Here is a 17,702-nt window from a genome sequence, read left to right as displayed (position 1 = left end):
CTACATCACTCAGCTCAAAAGATCGATAAGGACTTTTATTTGGAGTGGTCTAGACGGTTCAGCAGATACCAGAGCAAGGGTGGCTTGGGAGACTCTAATCCTTAAGTGGGAAGGGTGCCTCAATATAATAGATCAAGACTTGCGGAGCAGAGCTTTATTATGCAAGGTAGTGGTTAGAGGACTCGTGGTAGGGCAACAGGCACCTTGGAAGGATTTCTTCATTGGATGCATACAATCTTGGTCTCCTTCCAAGATGGAGATTGGAAGGATAATACCAGATGGATCTTTACTTCAGCCCATCTCAGTGCTCCATTCTCCCCTCTTATGGGTGCTATCTTGAAAAGCTTGGGCCAGCTTTAGAAGTACTCTTTAGAGAGTCCCCCCTTCCTCTTGAGAAGAGATTGATAGGCGGCCAATCATATGGAATGATAGTATACTTGATGAGCATGGCAGATCACTAGGTACTTCTCATTTCATACAGTGGTCTTCATGGGAGAGAGGTCCTGCCTTCTTTGTGGGTTCTTGGAGGATCTTCAAATGCCTTCCTGATGATCGCAAAGCCCACTTAGTAAGCCACCTCAAAGGAAGTGCAAGGAGTATCTAGCAGATTGATGCAGCCATATACTTGGATTGGGTTCTTCTAGGTGACAGGTTTCACTCTAGGGACACGTGGCTAGGAGCCTTTATGAGATTAGGGATCCCACTTAAGGTTGTGGGACTATGAGGCCAGACCGGGATGTCTTGGTCTTTGATGTTCATTCTGGGGGCATGTTATCTAGATCTACGGATGATAGTCTTACGGATATTGTATTTCAATCTGTCAAGGTTGTAGGCCATATGGAATAATTTATTTTTGGAGTCAAGATGGTATCTAGATCCTAACCCGATTCATGTTCCCTTGGGCTCATGGAGGATTTGGCTCTATGGAGGTGTCCCCATAAAGCATTTGTAGTGGGATCCCGGGAAGTGGGAATGGATTGATGCAAGAAGATACTAAGGTGGTGTCCACAACTTTTGATGGCCTACCCTGACTCATATTAGGGCTTTGCTGCGACATTGAGGTTAGTGGCCATGGGTAACCCCAACCACTACACCTTCTACAACTTGTTTCCTCACTCTCGTAGGAGGAGCAAAGCCGTCAAAACCAGGCTGCTTCCATTAATGCAGATCAAGCCTTTGCCACATATCACAAAGGCAAAGGGAGCAAGAAGCAAGCCCAAGCCTTCTTCTAGCACTTCATCTCTTCTACCCTGGCTGATGGGAAGAAGAAAAAGCACGGCAACTATTGCAAGAAACCTGGACATGACATCTCCGAGTGTCAAAACATATTGCTTTGAAGAAAAAGAAGCAACGGCAAGGTCTTGCAATGACAAATGCCCCTGGTGTCCATGAGCATAACCATGAGGCATCCAATGTGACTCATCGTGGGCATTTGTTGTTACTTGCAATTACAATGTGTCAAAGCATGATGCAACTTTATTAGTTTCAGATTCTTTGTCCAATTGGTCTTTTGATAGTAGCGCTTCCAAGCACATTACATCATGCAAAAAGTTATTTCAGTCGTTGGATGATGCACCCAAGGAGGGCATTGCCACATATGCCAACCTGGCATCTTATCAGGGCAGAGTGCCCATTATGACAGAGCCCTTTGTTAAGGACGAAATCTAAAGAAGAAGTTGGCCCCATTGGTGGGTTGGGATAGTCGTCACCACAAGGGAGGCATTCCCTTTAACAACATCAAAGACAAGGCCTTCGTAAAGCCAAGACACGTTCTTCGACTCTTGACTAAAGTGTAGATGTCCAGCCACCACAATATGGTCGTAACCAACTTGCTGCTCTGCCTCCCTCCTTGATGGGTGGATTATTTCTACAAAGAGATGGACCTTCAGTGCCACAAGCCGCACCAAAGATAGGCAACCCAATGCTCTTCATGCCTATCATCAAACATCTCATCAAGCCCAACTAGCAGGCACGTCTTATGGAGTAGCACTTCGCACTTCATAGCGAGCCCAGCTAGTACTAGCTCTAGCTCTCTCGACCGCTGAGGAGCAAGAACAATATCGAAGGCAACAAGAAGAATCTAGGGCTGCCTCCATATGGGCTGAGCACAAGCTGGAAAGAGCCATGATAAGAGTCCTCCTACAAGCAGGTCATCTGCATGTACCTCTGCATCCGCAATCTCCATGCCCATCATATTTGCAAATTCGATGACATGCACGACACACATTTTGGCAGCCCCATTTCCCATTTTGTCAGATCTCTCACTCTTTTTTGATCGACACTCCCTCGTCCAAACAATGCAAACAACAGGTTTGCTCTACACCCCTTGATCCACAAATGGAACAACTGCAGGAAGCAAGACATATTAACCCCATGGGACAGCAGAGTGGGTTCCTAGGATATTTTGCAAGATAGAGTGGAGAAGAAGGAAAGGATGAGAGGAAGACAATGGAATTCCGCCTTGGGCATATGGCCCAAGTGCTTGTAAAATTAGAAATAGGGAGAGTGTTAAGGAGGAATAGGGTTGGCCCTCCCTTCAAAAGGTGCTATGTATAAAAGGTTGAAAGTTTGACTTTAGTCTTCAGTTATAGACTTGCAAGAATGAGGATTAGAAGCTCTCTCCCTTTTTCAGAGGAGTGTTGTTTATGTTTCTCTTGCTCTTGCCTTTGTGAATGCCTCTCACCTCCTTTCCCCCTTCTTACTGCATGCTTCCCCTTCCCTCTCCCTCTTCCTCTCCCACTCCCACTCCCTCTTCCCTCTCTCCTTCTTCTCTCCCCTTCTTCTCTTGAGGATTCACATTGCTACAACTCCGGAAGCCATTGGTATGACACTCTTGGACCACATGTGCTTGCATTGCTTCCACAAGGAGTAGTAGTAGGAGAGTTTCCCTCTGCATTGCTTCAAGATCCCCACGACACGTGAGTCACCGCCGAAGACCACACACACGGCACAACGATCACTAATAAAAATCACTCTAAAGCCATTGGTAGAGATGGTTGAGATAGAAGTCGGGTTCTTTTTAATACTTATTGCATATGAAACTTCCAAAAGAGTCACTGCATCACTTGACACTATAAGTGACAAGGTTTGGGGCCAATGGGGTGTCTGATTTCTGAGCAGGAGCAATCTAGCTCCTCGTTGTGGGTTTTGTGTATATTACTGAAATTATTTTCCAAGTGGCTGAAATAATGATACTTGTTGGTTAATATTTATTGACTGCCCTTGTTTATCTGAAGGCTGTTTTCAGTGGTTCCATTGCCGGGATATCACCATCTTCCTCAAGACTTGAGCTTGTGGTTGTTTGTTGAGGCATTACTATTTGCTGGAAGGTATTTGCAGCCAGAGGATCATGGAAAGTGATTGAGAGGATACACAAAACCTTTCATGTGAGCTTCATGAAGCCATTTCATGGTGATGTGACAGAAGATATGCCTTATGAGGAACAACAAGAGCTAGAGGAACTAGATGAGATCTTGGTTTTAGAATAGGACTTGGCACATAGTGAAAGAAAAGTCCGAGGTAGAGTTTCCCATCGCTATTTGGTAAAGTTTTATAATTATTCAAAATTGAATGCGAAGTGGATGGAGGAGGGTGGAGTGGGGTATTCGCCTCTAGTACAAACAGGCTCAGTAATCTAGAAGTCGCTTGGTGACACTTCATGTCTCACCTGAGGTACCGCTTGGTGGCATTGCTGGTTATACATGCTCATTTTACAATGTTAGTTATGCATTATTCATTCAAAAATCTTGGTTATTCATTGCTCGTTCTGCAGTGTTAGTTACGTGCTGCTCATTTTGCATGTTGGTTATTCATTGCTCGTTTTGCAATGTTGGTTATGCACTGCTCATTTTGCAATGCTATTTGTATAGTACATACCGTTGTAATGGCACTCTATGCCACTGTTATTATTTCTTTTGTTCATGTATTGCGGTTCTTGAGTGCAAAATGAGGTCGTTTTCCAAGGTTTCAAGAGGGTGGTATGTCTTGGGGACTTGAATTTTCTAGACCTATGAATACCTTTGGCCTTTCATTGATTAGAATTGTAAAAAGGGCTAATCAAGTATATTAATTCCATGGGCATAATGAAGGGCAAGAGAAGGGTAAAATTACCACTGCTAAGAATGGCTCATGGGCCACGTTTGGCAAGCTAGCTTGGGAACCAAGCATAAATGTCGAAGTTTGCTTTGAGGCTGATTTTTGAGTACCATAGTAGTTCGTGGGCTGTTTGAGAGCTGCCAAGGCTGCCAGAAGCTCCAAAACTGACTTGCCGATAGACAGGGAGCCTCTAGAAGGATTCACCTACAACCAAGGAGCCTCCAGAAGAAATCGTATATAGCCAGAAGCTCGAAAATTGATTGCCTACAGCTAAGGAGCCTTCAGAAGGAATCACCCACAACTAGGGAGCCTCCAGAAGGAATTGCCTACTGCTAGCTGTCTCCAGAACTGGATCGCCTTCAATTGTGGAGCTGCCAGGTAAATTCGCCTTCAACTAGGAGCAGCTAGATTGACTCGGATGCCTGCCAAGAGGCTCTAGACAGCTCCAGACAGTGGAAAGTTGCTTCTAGAATTCTCTATCAAAGAGTTTAGATGGAGAGTTGCCTTCTTTTCTCTTTCAGCTAGAGTGTCCCTAGGGGGACAGCAAAGGTTTGGCAGTACTAATAGCCTGTGAGAGTGTGTAGCTGAGTCGGGCTGCTAGTAACACTCTGGGCTATGTGCAAATCTTGTGTGTCTGAGGGATTGATACTTGGACAGCTAGGAAGAGGGCGATTCTTCCTTGTAGGTGTTGATGGGGATTTTGAAACCATTGGCCATGGATATGCACTAGATTTTGATGCCTTTTGAGCCAGGAATTGGCTGAATAGCAAGTTGCTTGTGCTTGCTAGTGTTGAGATTTAGTTAGGCTATGTTCGGACAGGTGCAAGGGCATTTAGCCTTGCTGTAATTTTGCCTACTGAATAAAGAAATAGAGAAATACCAAAAGGGGTGCCAAGGTTTGGGGCCAATTGGGTGTTTGGTTTCTGAGCAGGAGCAATCTAGCTCCCCATTGTGGGTTCTGTGTTTTCTTTGTGTTACTGAAATTATTTTCCAATTGGCTGAAATAATGGTACTTGCTGGTTAATATTTATTCACCGCCCTTTTGTTTATCTGAAGGTTTCATATATTGATTTCTTTTCAGCGGTAAATTTGTTGTATTGCTCTTGCTCTACTTGCTAATAGGAAGTAAATATTGACCTTTAGGTGATGTGCAATTTTTCTTTTGTTGTTATGACAATTAATGTTCTAAAATGCGATATGTTAAATTGGAACTTAAATGCTTTCCATGGTGGTGGTGATAACAAAATGGGGTGGGATTCAAATCAATTGTTACATATATATGCAATTCGATGTTAAAGAGAGACTAGAATGTATCCTTGAATGTTAGATCTAGCGTTACAATTTTTGTGAATCAGTAAATGAATCAAAACTAAAAGTTGGTTTTGGTCTTGGTTTTTCTGATTCAGAATATGAAGTTAGGGAATGCTGCAAGAGGAACTAATCCTTTGGATCCAATCTACAAATTGCCTACTTGCAACAACGACACTCTTACTTTAGAATCTAAGTTTCTTCGAGACAAGTAAACATCAATGTTCCTACAATGTGCACATTTTTTGGGGTCAAACAAAATGAAAAATGCATCAAACTAGGCTTATTTTTGACAAATCAAGTAATTTACTCTCTTTAAACTTCTTGAGGGGTGGGAAATAATTTTGCAATAATTAATATACCAAGTCAAACTTAACACAAACAGGAACTAAGAAAAACATGAAATGTGTCTTAATTACCAACTAATGCGTACTCACTTTTCTAAAGATAATTCAAGAAATGCGAACATGAACACAAATTGTGGAGGTGATCCATAAACATAGTCCTGTGCTTGGTACATTGAAATGTGAATAGAAGATGCTATGAAACAAGTGCAAGTGTAGGTTACCTCAAAAGACCCATATAATGAAAATGTGACAAGATGGTATGAGGTGAAAGAAAGAAAGTCCATTAAAGTCTTCGAAAGATTGATGGGTCTATGAGACTTGAGAGAGACCTGATACAATAAGCTAAAAGGTTGGAGCTACTAAACGAGCATCATCACCCATACTAAGTGCTAAGTGCTACGTTGTCATAACATCATCATCATCGTCATATTAGATCCAATATCAAGTCTGGTCAGATACATCAAATACGTGAGTGGGGGTCCCAAAAAGGTGTGGGATATCATGGTGGGCCTGGTGGTGGGTGGGGTTGTACTAACATGAAGCGAGTGATAGAGCGTTGGTCCATCATGACGTCCTGGCGATGGTTCTGCGTCTGACAAGGGCCACGATAACCCTTGTCAATCATGCCCCCCCGTCCTGAACATGCATGGGATGCCACCAAGCATGATGTGTGCGTCCCCGGTCCTCTGTCGAGTGTGTCGTGTGGATCTCTACCTTGCTGACCATCCATGGTTTGATGGTTTGTGTGATATGGCTGGAAGAACTCCATAATTCTAAGATGAGTCTAACTGTGTGCCTTGCCCCTGTCTCTACAATCTGAGTAGACGCTTTCTATGTCTAATTACTTCATGGATGAAGGCGGCTAGGCATCCCTGATCTAGGTAGGAGAGGAATCTGGAAAGGGAGTTGAAGGCATCCCTAAAGAGACCTGAAACCATTCCTAAAAAGAACAATGCAAGCTTGGAAAAGGAGTCATCTCTACAAGAATTCAATGCATATAGTGAGCTATGAGAACTTTGGAGCTCTAGAGTACAAAAGCTAGATTGTTCCAACCATGATGTTGCGCTCTTGCTCAACTCACACTTGTTGCTTTCATAGAGCAAAGGGAGATCTTCTCAATTACAAGCATGCAATGACATGTGGTGGAATGATCCTTCTTTGCACTTCAGCGGGACTCTTAGATAAGGATGATCTAGACTTCCCATCCAGTGAGTGTATGTAGTATACATTTTTCACTTTTTCCTTCCCCGCCCCCCCACCCCCCCTTTTTCCTTTTGTCAAAGAGATAACTTCCATTAAGTATGGCCAATATATAGAAATCTAAGATAACCTCATGTAAGAAGCTCATACAAGAATCATGCAAAAAAGAAATGAGGTTATCCCCAACCAATTTATAGAGAGGAAGTGCCACGAAGGCCCTATGGCAATATCCGTGAAGAAGAAATCATGGAACCACTCCCTTTTAGAATATTCACTCTTGGAATCAGTAGCACGAGAGGAACTCTAAAGTTTGCCCTAGATGGACATGAGGTGTGAATAATGTCTTACCAGATAATACAGGGATAAGATCTGTAATAGACCTTCATTTCCATGGTGTACACATGTTTACAGATAACACATGTGAGTTTCTATTTGAGTTTCTATTACAAACACTCAATATGTAGGAACTCAAGCCTACGTATTGCTTGGTAATGGCCAAAGCACTCTGGCTGTCAGTATAGATGATCGTAGAATTGTCTTGGCTAACAAGAAAGTATGAGAGTAACTTATGAAACCAAACACACTCTAATGTAGTTGTGAAGGCTGCCCTCTACTCAGCTTCATAGCTAGAAGTGGCGACTAGAGGCTGCTTTTTCCTGAACCAAGACATGTATGAAGAGCCAAGCATGAAACAATCGCTATTGTGTGACATGTGGGTGTCATAACAACTTGCCCAATCACTGTCCATGAATGCATGCAATCCAGTGAAGATTGATCACTATAAAGCAGTCCCAAATGCTGTGTGGCCTTCAAGTAATGGGAGACGCTTGCAAATGCTGCGTGCTGGGCTTGTGCATGTACCGTGCTAACTGGGAAACAACATATTGCAAATCAGGCCAGGCAGCCCATAGCCTGCTGATAAAGAGTGGCATCAAATGGGGCACTCCCATCTTTGGAGGAGAAATGGAAGCTAGGTTCCAATGGAGTAGAAATCAGCTTGCAATCCTCGAATTGGAAGTGCTGCAAGAGCTTTCCGATATATTTGGATTGACTCATCATTATGCCTCCCTCAACATTAGCAAATTGGATCCCAAATAGTAGGGCAACCGGTCCATATCCGACATTGCAAAGAATTTCTGCAAATCTGCCTTGAAATCTGCAATTTTTTGAGTGTCTGGCCCAGTGATAAGCATGTTATCCACATAGAGAATTAAGATCAGAAATTGTGATTCACTCTTTTGGATATAAAGAGTGCCCTTTGTAGGGCTGTTTTGAAATCCAAGGCATAACAAAAAGGAATGTATGTTCGCATACCATGCTCATCGTGCTTGCTTCAAACCATAGAGGGCCTTTTTCAGCTCGCAACCTTATTTTTGGAACCTTCAACCTCAAAGCCTGAAGGTTGGGTGACATAGACCTCTTCTAGTAAATTCCCATGAAGGAAAGCAGTCTTAATGTCTAGCTGGTGGACCTTCCAATGCTTGTGGTATGCAAGAGCAGTGATGCACTGAATGGTCGTGATGCGTGAAGTGGGAGCGAATGTCTCCTCCAAGTCAATGTCATGTTGTTGGGCATAGCCTTTCGTAACAAGGTGGGCTTTGTAGCGGTCAACACTGCCATCAACTTTTCGCTTTAATTTGTAGACCCACTTAGTGCCTACGGCACGCTTGCGTGCAGACAAGTCACACAACCCATGTGCCATTTGAATGAATGAGATCAAGTTCAGCTTTCATGCCATCCATCCATTCCTTGCTATCAAATGCATCCTTATGACAGCGAGGTTCCTCATGCAAGCTGTAGCAATCAAAGCAACATGAAGCAAATTGGCATCCATTTTCTTTTGACCACCTCTGGTGCGGGCAGCCAAGGGCTCAGCTTGCTTGCTGTCCCGTAGGGTATCCAAGAGCCACCTTGGAACTCGTTTTTGCTGTTTAAGGATAGCCTGTTGCTCTGTAGCTGCTTGTTCAATAGTATGATCATCATGAAGCTGCAACTCCAGCTGAACACGGGCAATAGGAGGAGGCTATGAGCTGTTAGAAGTGTTTGGAGCGGGATTTTGCAAAGCGTCATCTGAAGCAGGGAAGGGCAGTATGGCATTCGCTTTAATTTGTAGACCCACTTAGTGCCATTTGAATGAATGAGATCAAGTTCAGCTTTCGTGGCATCCATCCATTCCGTGCTGTCAAATGCATCCTCATGACAGCGAGGCTCCTCATTGCAAGCTGTAGCAATCAAAGCAACATGAAGCAAATTGGCATCCATTTGTTTTTGACCACCTCTGGTGCGGGCAGCCAAGGGCTCAGCTTGCTTGCTGTCCCGTAGGGTATCCAAGAGCCACCTTGGAACTCTTTTTTGTTGTTTAATGATAGCCTGTTGCTCTGTAACTGCTCGTTCAATAGCATGATCATCATCAAGCTGCAAATCAGGCTGAACACGGGCAATAGGAGGAGGCTGTGAGCTGTTAGAAGTGTTTGGAGCCGGATTGTGCAAAGTGTTATCTGAAGCAGTGAAGGGCAGTATGGCATCAAATACATCAGGGGCTTCAACGGATGGCTGTTTTTTATAGTCCAGCCAAGGTAAAGCAACATTCTCAGCAAAAACATCTATGCGAACGATAACCTTCCCTATGCTAGGCTGATATAACCGATATTCTTTTCTATGTGTTGCAGCCAATGAAATTGCACCTTATCCTCTAGCTTATGCCTCAGTTGAGATGGAACATGTGCATATGCCAATAGCCTAAACACCCGCATGTGGGATATCGCAGTGTCCCATCTAGTCCATGCTTCATAGGGAGTAATGGTCTTCAATGTTTGTGTGGGTACTCTGTTGAGTACATAGTTGGAACACATAATGGCATCCAACCAAAATTTATTTGGCAAAGACTTGCCCTTAAGCATGCATCTACTCATTTTCATTTCTGTCCAATTTTTACACTCGGCAAGCTAGTGCAGGGCACCGTGCACTGATTAATTTTGCCCCGGGCTGCTTAAAAATCAGATAATTCACGGGACATATACTCACCCCCCTGTTAGTGTGGAGAGTCGAGTTTTTTCCCACTTTCATTCTCAACCTTGGTAAGAAAGTGCTCGAAACAAGAGAAGACATCTGACTTAGCCTTCATGCCATAAACCAAAGTGAATCTGGAGAAGTCATCCACAAAAGTGGAGAAGTATAAGTCATCCCCAAGTGATGCTGTCCACATCGGCCTGCATACATCACTATGCATGGATGCAACTTCTTGGAGCACCAATGGCCCCATCTTTGGGAAATGAGAACGGATGCATTTTTCCCAATAAGCAGCCCACACAGGCATGTTTGGTAGGTGCATGCATGGGTGAGAGGTCTACCACCATATCCTTTGAATGCATTTTCACCAGACTTTTGTAATTTAAATGCCCCAATCTCTCATGCCACAAATGTGAATCTGAAATGACAGATTCATAGGCCAAATTTTATTCAATAGCTGGCTGTTTTTCATAGGCATCAAGATGGTACAGACCATTGGAAAGTGACCCAGTAAGTACAGTTTAGTCATCATACCGGTTGTTATACACGGCACAACGATAACCATAAAAAAGAACCTTGAAGCCATTTAGGGAGATGGCTGAGATAGAAATCAGATTCTTTTTGGTACCTGGAACACAGAAGTGACCTTGACCTGGACAATCCCCTTCACAAGATAGGATGCATTATTGGCACAACTAGCAATGCCACCAAGTGTTGCAGTCGACAAGGATTGAAAGAGAAATTTGCAGGAAGTGATGTGCTTAGATGCAATAATTATAGCGCTTTGGTTTTTTCTTCCCATTAGACGGGACAGTAGATGGGACAGAGTGCTAGACGGTTTGGGCTTGCTGAAATTCTTGCCCCCTTCACCTTTGCCTTTGTGATATGTAGGCAAAAGTTTGATCTCTATGAATGGAGGCAGCCCGATTGGAGCGGCTCTGCTCCTCCTGCGATAGTAGGGCAACAAGCTAATCGACGCTATAGTGGTTGGGGTTATATCATGGCCACCACTAGCCTTAGTGTCATATAATGAATCCCTGGTATGAGTAGGGAGCCCATCAAGTGTCATAGACACTACCTGTTGTGAATCTGGCACAATCTCAACATTGATGAGTTGCTCTCTAAAATCCTTAATCTTGGTGAGATAGGCATCCATGCTGTCCCCTTTGTTCATCTTAACATAATCCAGCTGCCTACGTAAATAGGCAGCCTGGGCCTCATTGCAAATCTGATAAAGACTGGCCAAAGTATCCCATGCATCCTTGGCTGTCTTGCAAGACCAAATGTAAGGTATAACCTCCCTCTTGCTATTCATGGCAATCACTGCATGTGCATGTGCATCTCTCTGATCCCAACGAATCTATTCGGGTGTTGGTGTGAGAAACGAATAAGCAATGGAAGCAAGAGCAAGCAGAAGCAAACGTAGTGTGCAATAGATAAGATGAGAAAATACAAGAGTGGAGGTGGTTTTGTCTAAGTGACAAATCCGCACTAACCCACTAACTGTGGTTAGGTGGAAAAACCTCTGGATAGGGGAAGTGCCCCTAACTCACTTATGGATTACATTGGTCACTGCCTAGAGTTATGGCAATAATTCTAACACCCCCCTTCAGTGCCAATTTGATAATGTAGAAGGTAGTGATCAATCACCAAAAGGAGAAGTTCAGGGCACTGCGAAATGCCTCAAACTTCTCATGTGGAAGTGCTTTGGTGAAGATGTCTACAACATTGTCATGTGTTGACACATAGATCATATTGATCTCCCCTACATGCAACTTCTCTCTGACATAATGATAATGAACCTCAATGTGCTTCGTGCGAGCATGAATACATGATTCCTTGCCACTGCTATAGCACTTTGACTATCAGTGAGAATCGGAGAAGGACCCTCCAATGAGAGATGAAGATCAACAAACAAAGGACGCAGCCAAACACATTCAACTGTCGTTGTGAAAGCTGCCCTGTACTCAACTTCACATGAGGAAGTAGCCATAGTAGATTGTTTCTTGCTCAACCAAGAAATGCAAGCTTTGCCCAAAAAGAAACAATTACCACTTGTGGACTGCCTAGTGTCATAGTCTCCAGCCCAATCTGAGTCACTGGCCATAAGACTTTGTGCCTTGCAAGTAACAGAAGATGCGTTTTATATCCTGCCAATGTGTTGTCTTTGGGCTGTGCATATACCTTCTCACCTGAGATACTGCATACTGAATATCGGGCCATGTATTGCACAAATAAATGAGGCATCCAACAGCCTGGCTGTAAAGTGTGGCATCCATTGATTCACCTGCATCATACATAGTAAGCTTCAGCCCTGGTTCCATGGGAGTGGCTGTAGGCTTACAATCTTGCATGCTGAATCTATCCAAGAGCTTTTGCACATACTTGGATTGAGACATAACAATGCCACACTTGACTTGTATGAACTGGATCCCCAAATAGAAATTTAACATGCCCAAATCCGTCATGTTAAATTCAACTTTCAATTCATTCTCGAGATGTGCAATTATTTCCTTATTTGACCCTGTGAGCAAAATATCCCCCCCATCCTTCTTGATGTAGAGGGTGCTTTCAGTGGGACTATTGTGCAGCCCCTTGCTTGCCAGGAAGGCATCAATCTTGGCATACCATGCACGTGGGGCTTGTTTCAGCCCACATAAAGCTTTATTCAGCTTGCAAACTTAATGTGCATTGCCCGAAATTTCAAAGCCAGGAGGTTGTTTCACATAAACCTCGTCTTGCAAGTCCCCATTAAGGAAAGCTGTTTTTATGTCCAACTAATGAACATTCCAAACAAAAGTTGCAGCCATGGCAATAACTGATCTGATAGTTGTCATCCGGGAGGTAGGAGCAAAAGTCTCCTCATAATCTATGCCCTTTTTCAGAGCATATTCTTTGGCAACCAGGTGTGTCTTGTACCTATCAATGGATCCATCTGGCTTCCTTTTCACTTTGAAAACCCATTTGGTGCCTATGGACTCTTTGGCAACCAGCCATGCCTTGTACCTATCAATGAACCCATCTGGCTTCCTTTTCACTTTGAAAACCCATTTGGTACCTATGGTATTTTTTCCTGGTGACAAATCCACAACATCCCAAGTCTGATTTTTCTCACTGGACTGCATTTCATTGTGCATGGCATTCATCCAGTGCACATTATCCTTGGCTTCTTCGAAAGTATCAGGTTCTCCTTCATCAAGAAGAGTACTTGCATAAGCTGATTCAATAGAAAGAACCTCCCTTGCATGCCTTGCTGCATTACGAGTCTTGCCAAGCAAAGGTGCCTCAAGTCTACTCTCTCTGAGAGTTTGAGAGTCTGTAGCAACCAGTTTGAAACTGTTTTTGCTGCATGTATCTCTTAAATCTCTTGCCTAATAACATCATCCGCTGCCTATGGAGGAACAATATCAGCAGGTGGGTGAATCGGTGCATGTGGAGCAGGAGGAGGCAGCTGTAAATGCTGATTTTCAGCATGAGCATCAGCTGGGGAACCAAAAGCAATAGGAAGCAACCCCTCAAAGACATCATCTGAAGAAGCTGGGATAGTGAATTCAGCATGTGTATGAGCTGAATTCTCTGAAAAAATTACATCTCTACTCACAAAAATCTTACGTGTGGTAGGATTGTAGAGACGATAGCCTTTGCTTTCTGCACTATACCCAACAAAGATACAAATTAGTGCTTTATCTGATAACTTATGTCGAAACTCCATAGGCACGTGGGCATATGCAACACATCCAAAGACACGAAAATGATCCACTGAAGGATTTCTCCCATGACAATTGTCTTCAAAGCTTGGGAGCCCGATTCAAAACATAATTGGCACACATGAGCCCTTCGAGCCAGAATCTGTGAGGCAACTTCATGCTAGTGAGCATGCATCTATCCATCTCCATGAGAGTTCTATTTTTCCGCTTTGCTTTTCCATTTTGCTGAGGGGTAAGCTGATGTGTGATGCCTTTCTCCTTCAAAATGCCTCAAATTCATGAGACATATACTCCCCCCCTCTATCAGTGTGAAGTGTCTGCACCTTGAGTCCTGTCTCATTTTCAATGTTGGCCATAAAGTGCTTGAAATGCATAAATACATGTGATTTTTTCTTCAAGCCATACACCCTAGTGTAATTTGTGTAGTCATCTATAAATGTGACATAATATATATAACCACCCAAAGCAAGTATCATGGAACCACAGACATCAATATGTATGAGCTGTAATTTCTAGACAGCTCATACTGCACCATCCTTTTTGAAGGGAAATCTATGCATCTTATCGAGGATGCATCCTTCACAGGCATGAGGAGGAGGTGACTCCAAAGGAGGCAATGCATCAACCATAGCATGCTTCTGAAGTGTCATCAAGCTGACATAGCTCATGTGTCCATATATGGCATGCCATAACTCCGCATTCTACATGGCAGCAGTAGGAGTGTTTACTGCAAGTGCAAGATCGGATCTCTTCTCATAAACATCAAGTTGAAAAAGACTCCGATACAAAGTGCCAGACAACATCAAAGCATAATCATTTTCTTTGTCTCAGACTGCACACTTGGCATCTTCAAAGATGACCTGAAATTCTCCTCGATTGAGCGAGGACACTGAAAGTAAATTCTTCTTGATACCAGGCACATAAAGAACATCAGAAATTCTGAAATGTGTGCCATCTGTGGAGGTAAGTATAATGTCACCCACTCCACATACCGAATAAGAAGAATTGTTTGCACAAGTCACCCTCTTTCCAGCGGGTGGTGCATGCAGAGATGCAAAAAGACTTCCTGGAAGTGATGTGTTCTGATGCACCCATGTGTTCAATGTCTCATCGACACTGAAAGTACATGCATCCTTCGAAGGGTCATAGCTGCAAGTCAAAAAAGCATAAGAATCATCCTCAAGAGTGGTTGTAGTATCTAAACCAACCACTTGAAAATCTGAAATGCAAGACAAAAAGGCATAATCTTCTTCCACAAAGTTGGCTATAGCATCCATTCCTTCATGTGCACTAGGGGCTGATTGGCACCCCCCCTCAATGACAAATTCAGCGAGGTATGAAAACCAAGATACGACTCAAGAAGAGAATTCAGAGTGGTGGTAATCATCTGTGAATCAGGAATGATCTCATCTATATTCAGCAATTGTTTCCTCAAATCCTGAAGCTTGGTGAGGTGAGCATTCATGGAATCACCCTCATCCATATGTGTGTGAGATAGCTCTCTCTTCAAGAAAGAGACCATGGCATCATTTTTGGCTGCAAACATGCTCGCCAAAATATCCCAAGTTGCCTTCGAGGTCTTGCATGACCAAATGTGTGGAATGATAAACCTTTTGACAGAAAGCGAAATAACTGAAAGAGCTTGTGCATCACGTGAATCCCACCTTTTTTGTTCCTGTGTGGGAGGCACCAAAGCAGCTGCTGCTGCACCTAACACTTGTCCTGTACCTTGCTCGACCTCTATCCCTTCCTCCACCTTGTTGAGGAGGAGTGGCAGGTGCAACCACAGTCTCTGGCCGTGTCTCATATCCATTGACATAATCCCATAGGTGTTTGCCAACTAAGATATTGCGACCTGGGATCAAAGATGCACAACCAAAGTCTGCAAGAAATCTGCCCAAAATGATAGCTTGCTATCACAACCTATCAAAGGCTTTAAAATGCACTAAAATGCTCTACAAATGCCCAAAAATTGCCCAAATAACACTACAAAATTTGCCAATGTCTGCAATGTCACTCAAAATGAGTCCAAAACTGCCTGCAACAGTCCCAAACTGCTAGTACACTGCTAGATTGCAGGCGAATGCCAAAAGCCCCAATTTCTTTAGGGCAATTTCATCCAAAAAAGAGCAAAGTATCTGAAAGCCCCAATTATGCAAGAAATTGCAATGTAAAAGCAAAAGCCCCAAATTTTGGGGAGAAATTGACCTAAAATTGGGGCAAATTCACAAGAAGCCCTAAATTTTTGCTTGACTTGTCCTGCAAAGAAAATATCTATCACAAATTTGCTTGATTCCTTAGCTGAAAACCCAAATGCACTTGCACAAAGAGACCGTATGGAATGTACGGACAAGTACGGATGTAGCGGAAAACCCAAATGCAACTGCAAAAGAGCCGGAATGCACACGGAGGCTTACAGCTGCAGATTTGGTCGTACAGTTGTACGATAACATGTATAGTTGTCAGCTGTACGGAACCGTAAAGTACAGACTGTACGGTAGTTGACAATGGGAGCTATACGGTAGGAGTTGCACGTAGGTACGGACAGCGTACGAAATGCTGGTAGCAGGCTCTATGCCTGTATGAACAGTTTACGCATAGGTTGTATGACAAAGTGCAGGCGACGGGACTGGAGTTGTCCAGGTGTATGGGATGTATGGCGATGAAGGTACGGAAGCACGTACGGCTGGAGTTGCGCAGATGTACAGATGTGCAATAAACTAACACGTAGTTGTACGGGTAGTCGTACGGTTGTACAAAAAATTGGTGTGCAATTGTACGACAGTCGTTGAAGCAGCAGGCACGAACAGCAGGAGCTTGGGCTCTGATACCAAATGTGAGAAACAAACAAGCAATGGAAGCAGGAGCAAGCAGAAGCAAACGTAGTGTGCAATAGATAAGATGAGAAAATATAAGAGTGGAGGTGGTTTTTTCTAAGTGACAAAACCACACTAACCCACTAACTGTGGTTAGGGGGGAAAACCTCTAGAGAGGGAAAAGTGCCCCTAACTCACTTATGGATTACATTGGTCACTGCCTAGAGTTATGGCAATAACTTTAACAGTTGGAGGGTTGCGGGCAAGCAATGTGGGAGTAGTGGTAGATGAACTAGAATTGGCAGAAGTGGCTAGTGCCTGTGGTGAGAGACAGGTGTAGTCTTTGATCCATTACAATACCCCAAAAGTTTTGGGATACCAACAAGTGGCGCACCAAGTATGACCACATGGGGTAGTTGGTACCATCAAGCTTGTCTTCATGGGCAAGCATTCCAAGAGACTGATGGTGAGGTATTGTAAAAGAGAATCCACAAAAGAAAATGACCTGCAAATGTCAAAGCCTCAAGGCTACAATGCAATGAGCTAGCTGCTCCAAAGCTAACTGTAAATCTGCAAATGCCAACCCAAAAATGACTGAAAAAGCTCTGCAACTTTAAATGCCAAGTAGGCTGCTCAACATTGAGCAAAATGCACAATATGTCCAAAAAATATGTTGCAAGAATCTGTCCAAGAAACTACTGGCCAGCAAAAGGCTGTCCTACAAAAGTGACCAGCCCAAATCAAAAGGCAAATACTTGCAAATCTATCCAAGTTAAATCTGAGTACAATGTGCCCACACAAATAGTGGCTAAATGTCCTTGCAAAGGAACTTCCGGGGCACGAGAGCCAAGTGGAGTGCACAAGAGGCAAAAGCTCCAAATTCTAAAGGCAAAGTACCCTAATCAAAGGGCAAATGCAAATCAAACCCAAATTTGGCTGTATCAAGCAAAAGTCATTACAAATAACAGCAAATCTGGCGAGACCCCAAATTTTCAGAGGGCAAATTGGTAAAAGCCCCAAAATAAGCTGTAATTTTGCAAATGTGGCCAAATCTACTGCAATTCTTGCCAATGTCACTGGAAAAAGCTAAATCTCAAATCAAAGCAGCCAAATATCACTGCAATGACTACAAATGTTATGAAATAACCCACAAATCTGAAAATATCCCGCAATCTGCCAGCAATAGATCCAAAATCCCCTATTTTGGAGGTGAAATGGAG

The 17,702-nt window shown here is 43.4% G+C and overlaps 1 protein-coding gene across 1 annotated transcript in view; it reads left to right on the top strand.

Annotated features, from left to right (window-relative positions):
• The window catches only part of LOC147894099 (uncharacterized), an 86,817-nt gene that overhangs the window by 32,190 nt on the left and 36,925 nt on the right, over positions 1 to 17,702 (top strand). The window contains exon 6 of the mRNA XM_087384638.1: positions 5,502 to 5,614. Coding sequence (XP_087240764.1) covers positions 5,502 to 5,614 — 113 coding nt within the window. The remainder of the gene's footprint in view (positions 1 to 5,501; positions 5,615 to 17,702) is intronic.

This window comes from Dipteris shenzhenensis, chromosome 14 (genome assembly GCF_047967505.1).
Source record: "Dipteris shenzhenensis isolate YYH24624 ecotype China chromosome 14, Dip_SZ_1.0, whole genome shotgun sequence".
NCBI lineage: Eukaryota > Viridiplantae > Streptophyta > Polypodiopsida > Gleicheniales > Dipteridaceae > Dipteris > Dipteris shenzhenensis.
The sequence above is the reverse complement of the archived record's forward strand: the minus strand, read 5'-3'. Positions and strand labels throughout refer to the sequence as shown.